The sequence below is a fragment of the Zingiber officinale genome, chromosome 7B (assembly GCF_018446385.1).
Source record: "Zingiber officinale cultivar Zhangliang chromosome 7B, Zo_v1.1, whole genome shotgun sequence".
Lineage (NCBI taxonomy): Eukaryota > Viridiplantae > Streptophyta > Magnoliopsida > Zingiberales > Zingiberaceae > Zingiber > Zingiber officinale.
In genome coordinates, this window is record NC_055999.1 from 56,947,543 (window position 1) to 56,953,542 (window position 6,000).

At 34.6% G+C, this 6,000-nt stretch overlaps 1 protein-coding gene across 1 annotated transcript in view; it reads left to right on the forward strand.

Moving 5' to 3' along the window:
* LOC122005758 (small ubiquitin-related modifier 1) overlaps positions 1-5,758 on the forward strand; it is a 29,773-nt gene extending 24,015 nt beyond the window's left edge. Inside the window, exons 2-3 of the mRNA XM_042560947.1 lie at positions 5,341-5,490; positions 5,579-5,758. Of these exons, the coding sequence (XP_042416881.1) occupies positions 5,341-5,490; positions 5,579-5,647 (219 nt within the window). The 3' untranslated portion in view covers positions 5,648-5,758. The remainder of the gene's footprint in view (positions 1-5,340; positions 5,491-5,578) is intronic.
* Positions 5,759-6,000: the final 242 nt, after the last annotated feature.

Genomic DNA, 6,000 nt, shown 5'->3' on the forward strand with positions numbered 1-6,000 from the left:
GTGTTTGTGCTTAAATCTTATGTTTAATTGAATGATTGTATTGATTTGTTCACCCCATGGAGGGGATGCTTTAGATCGTATGACCGGGGGGCCCTATTGACAAGGGTGCCCCTTTAACCGGACATCTATAGTATCGTCTCGAAAGGGAGGATAATTCTCTACAAGGAAGTATTGAATTAGACTTAATGAATTATTTCTAGATCTATGTTATTAAGTCTTTAGTGTATCATTGTGAATGTATGATTGGGGGCCTTAGTGATAAAGGTAACCCTTTAATCGGATTTCATTAGTGACCACTTGTACTCGGTAGCATTAGATACTAACAGAGGTTGCACTCCGTCACAACCGTCGCGGGGTAGTGTTGGTATTGAATTAGACTTCCTATATGCGCAAAAGGATAGAGGAAGGGTAATAGGTAATTCTAATTACATCAATTAGCATCACAACGAAACCGAACTCCTAGAATATTTCTCTCGATCAAGTTTTCTCAATCAACTTTTTTTTTTCTTGCTCTTTCTTTCTTCCTATTTTACTTCTCTCTACTTTAAGTGCACAAATTCTCAAATATCAATAGTTTAGTTAATTTGCTGTGATTGGTTTCTAGTGCTTATATCTAATTCTTATGGGTTGATATCTTTTATTACTTGACAACCACCGTGCACTTACGGATTGTACACATCAAAGTTAAATTTTGAAATGTATGTTTAACTGACTGACGGTTAAACCTGAATCTAACTAAAATGTCAATCAATTCTTAGATTTCAAATTAAATTAATAAAGATTAAATTAATTAACATCTCACAATACTTATAAATTTTTCTACTTGAAAACTTAGAAATGGGTAAGATGTTAAGATCAATAATTTTATTCTAATTGAATCAACCTAATTAATTAATGTACATAATATAACTTAATTAATTAAATTTAATTAAATAAACTTAATTGAAATCAACTTAATTTTAACTTGATTCAACTTAATTAGATACAACTCGAATAGCTTAATCAAATTAACTTTTCTACTTAACCAAACTTAATTGATACTATTAATTAAATTAATTAATCAAATTAAAACCTTTAAATTCTTACCATGCTTAATTAATTTAACTTAATTAATTCCTAATGAAATTAGTAAACTTACTTAGTCTACTTAATCAATTTAACCTAACGAACTAATTTAATTTAATCTAAAACCTAGTAAATTAATTAAAACTTAAATTCAAATTAATTAAAACCTTACCGCCACCTTGCTTGGATCAGGTGCTTGGATTAAATCTAGGCGCCTCGAGTATTAAATCCAGGTAGCCCACAGTTTCAAAAAACTACCCACAGACTTGGGATCAGTGCGCATGTATAGGCCTATAGGCATCCAGCAAAAATAAAAATCGCGGCGCCTGGATCCGTCTCTAAGCGCCTGAACCTCGTCTATATAAGGCACCCGAAGCTTCAGCTCCAGGTGCCCTAATTCAAAGATCAAGTTGGTTTTTCTCCCCATTCTCAAGCCCAATCCAGTGCCAATCAACCAGGATTGTCATTTCTTATATAATCTTCCGAAAAATGCCTCGGTAATACTCTAAAATTGAAGTTTTGTTTTTTTTAAGAAAAGGCTTAATTAATGACATTTATTTTAGGAATAAGAGAAAGTATATTGAGGCTCGTACCTTAGATTCCCTACCCTTGAACATAGGTTTAGGTTCTTATCTACTAGATTCATCCCTCTTCCCTCTAGATATGTGACGTTCTTTATGAGATTATGCATTCCATTAGCTGAGGTAATCAACTATTGTCAGCTGCAAAACTTTGTCTATTGTTCTAGTCCGATTAACACAGGAATGTCTGCCGAACTATACAATAACTTAGTTAAAGTTGATGACTTCACCTACACTAGAGTAGACGGTAAGGAAATTAGACGGTCACCTACTCTCATTAGAGATCATTTTGGACTCAGACCCTCAGTATCTACATTCCTATGTTACCATCTTAGGGATCTATCATTTGGTGATTTTTGTTCCCACATTACCTTAGATATGATATATTTGTATTTTTTAAGGACAGAGGGTACCCACTGTGACTCAGTTTCGATCAATCACACTTAGGATTTAGGACTACATTCTATATAGAGTTTTAGTACTTTGCATTTTGCCCGAGATGTCACCATGATGCGGCCATTTTATGCATTTCTACTCTATGCATTTTATCATAGGCTTGACTTAGATATTAATCTCCACATATTCCATGGCATTATATTTTCTGCCAGTATTAGCACTATGGGAGTGTTATGCCTTATTGCCACAGTCTGACATCACTGTTGGCATCCCTAGGGATTGATATTACCTCGGATACCTAAATGAGTTTGACATAGCAAGAGATAGAAACCTATCATTAGCTGATGCTCATATAGATGATAATGGAGTCATGTCATGGAGGAGAGAGGATCAACATCAGCCTGACCTAGAGGTCCAGCCTTAGCCTGACCTAAATCCAACCTCAGCAGTGGAGGACCTGCATGATATACTTGCTGATCATCGTCACCTACCTACACCTTCAACCTCTCCTATCCTAGAAGATAGAGTCATTAGACTTGAGGAGTCCTCCACTAGACTTGAAGAGTCTGGGACCGGTCTTAGACAAGAGATATATAGTTTTAGAGAGAAGTAGACTATACACCTCTAGCTGATATATGCTCAGATCGTGGAGCTCAGACCCCCCCCCCCCCACCATCTTCTCCGTATACTTTCAGATTTAATGTCTTGATAGTGATTTGTATTTATAGATACACTGACTTGGTTGTGATGTGTGACTGTAATTGACATTTTGGTTTCTACTTAAGTTTGACTTTGACTTTGACTTATGCATTCCTCCTCATGATTCATTATTAAATACTAAGTAAGATAGGAAGTGATTATAACTTATGTTTAAACTTATTTCTTATACCTATTTTTTTCAAAAAAAAAATTCAAGTTACTTTCAAAATTGAATTCTAGGTTGTATCCTTGTTTTTAAAACATTGGCGTAAACTAGGTTTCTTCCTAGAAAGCATGATCCTATAGTTTTAGCCAGCCAACAGCTCACAAGCACACTAGAAATACTTTATTTGTGTATTGAAAAACATTTAGAATATTGTAAGATGCTTAGGGTTTTATCTGGATTTTCAAATGCTTATTGATGTGCATCAACATAAAATCTAGGCGGAAAAATACCAATTAACATCGATCAAGTTAAGTAATCCTTCTAAGTAAACCTAACTAGACAATTTTTATTTAGCTTGACTAACTAAGCGAAAACTACTATCTTCTGATAGTTAGTAACTAAAATTAGATATTTTTTTAAGGAAGATAGATGTATAAATATTTTTTCAAACATGCTTGCACTATAGAATTAATACTTGAATTGTTGGACAAGTATTCTTCTTTTCAAAAACTTGGTTTATTTTTAAGAGAATTTAGTTTTGATATATGTCAAAGGGGAGAGAAGAGTTAAGTTAAAAGTTAAAGTAAAAATCCTTGGTTGTAGGGGATGAGCCTTAACTAAGGGGAAACATTTTTTCTAAAAAAACTTGGAAATTTTTAAAAAAGCATGGCATTAACTAAGGGGGAGCATTTTTCTAAACTTGAAAATATTTTTCAAATAAATAAAATACTTACTTTGAAAATGCTTACTACTCATTAAAATTGTTGCTAACTTTGAAAATGTTTATCAAAATAATGTTTACTTTAAAAACATTTTCAAAAGAATGTTTTACTTGAAGATATTTTTACTTATTTTACTTAACTTTGAACTAGGTTGTCATAAATAAAAAAGTGGGAGATTGTTGGTGCTGAAAATACTAAGCTAATCGAACCTCTATGTTTTGATATTAGCAAAGGTTTAAAGTTAAGAGTTATTGTGATCTAACAAGCTTACTTGAGTATGCAGTCAGTCCTAGTTGAGGCTAAACAAAGAAGTCCTGGTTAAGAGGATTGAACATGAAGTCCTAGTCAAGAGGATTGAGCACGAAGTCCTAGTTAAGTAAACTGGATAGAAGTTTTGGCAAATTGAGGACATCTGGCAAAAGCCCTGGGGTCACGAACATCAAGCAGAAGTTTAGGTCGGCCGAGGATCGGACGTCTAGTGGGAAGTCTCGAAGTCAAGATCGGATGCTGAGCAAAAGTCCAAATAAGTCAGGATGAATGTTTGGCAAAAGATAAATTCTTTTGAGAGAAATAGGTAAAGACGCGTTCCTCGTTGAGGGAACAATAGACGTCGATTCGACCTAAGATTTCAGCAAAGTCCAAAGTCAGAATCGGACAACCCCGAGACTGTCCAAATCATTATATTATGCATGTTTTTCTAACTGTGATGTAGGAAATCTAAGCTGGAAGTTGTCCGAAAAAGGGACTTCCAGGTGCTCGAGAAGGGTCTAGACGCTCGGATTCTAGGCGCCCGTATGAGTAAGCATTCAACTAAGCGAGCAGATGAGGTGGCACGCTCTTGTTGGCCGGCACATGCCAGAGTCCAGGTGCGTAGAAGTGGTCCATGCGCCTGGATCAAGATAAACTTTGACGGATAGAGTTTCGCCGAGGGGTGCCATGTCAACCTCATTCCAAGCAACTTTTGTATTCTGATAGATTTTAACGATGCCAATATGCTGCTTCGACGATGGCACTTAAGCTTTTTCTTCTAAATTGTTGGTATAATTGTTGCTTTTAATTGTATGTCTAATTATAAATTATTTGTAATCATTTGAGCGATTATTGGATTGCCTAACAAAAACATTCAACGAGTGCATGCCTTAGAGTAGAAGTTGTTAAAAACTTTGAACCAAGTAAAAATAAAAAATATTAGCGATTGTTTTTCTTTACTGTATTATTCGCTGCGTTCTTTTGTGTTTTAAGAAAAAGTGAAAAAGCGACTCGCGCTATTCACCAGTACACTTTTCGATCCTACATTAGTATGGTTTAAATTTCTTAAAAAGTTTTAATTATATCAACTATAGTTTTCTTATATCAACTAGAGCGATTGTTGGTCTTCCTATACACCTCACATTTTAATCTTCAATCTGTTCAATTCGTCCGACTAAGCTCTGGCCATTAATTGGTTCTGAGAGTGTAATTTTTGAAAAGCACAGTTTACTTTTGCGCCAGAATGATAATGTAAAATGCTATGTCAAGGGAACTTCCTAATGATTTTTCCAGTCAGATCTTCTAGTAGTCTGTGGAAATTGATGCCTAATATTATGATTTAAATTTTGCTTATTAATCTTACAACAGATCGTAAATAATAAAATGTCTTTTTTTTTAAATGTTCGAGTGTTTATTGCCTGTATCCTTTTGCTACAATTTTTCTATTGTTTGTGTTTTGTAGGATGGGAATGAGGTGTTCTTTAGGATCAAGCGCAGCACTCAGCTGCGGAAGCTAATGAATGCCTACTGCGATCGTCAGTCGGTGGATATCAATTCTATTGCTTTCCTGTTTGATGGCCGTCGGCTGCGAGGGGAGCAAACTCCAGACGAAGTAACCAAGCATTATTTTATTTTATTTTATTTTTTTTAAAGTTTGTTTGCGATCTAGATTGTTTTTCTGTTGTTTTGTTTGTTTCCAGCTTGAGATGGAAGAAGGGGACGAGATTGATGCGATGCTGCACCAAACAGGGGGTGGACTTGAGGCTTAAAGATTCTGTCAAGTATTTGTAACGAATTATGGATCGATCAGTTGTATCGCCACAAGATGCTTTGCCTGTGAATTGACTATTTAAGACTATTTTAGTTGGTAGATGGTAGTTATGAAAAATTGGAAGTCCATGTCTGAATTCCTAAAATCAATTATTAGAAACTCATAAATTTTTAAAAAGGACAATAAATTCGATCATAGATGCAATTATCTTTTTGTATTTTTTGTTATGCTTGGACGTTAAATTTGAAAGTCTCTGCTATTATTAATTAAAGAAAAGGGAAACTTCTATAGCATGAAGAACTTGATTTGCTCGAACAAAGAAAAAAAACACGATATTTTCTAACTCCAAAT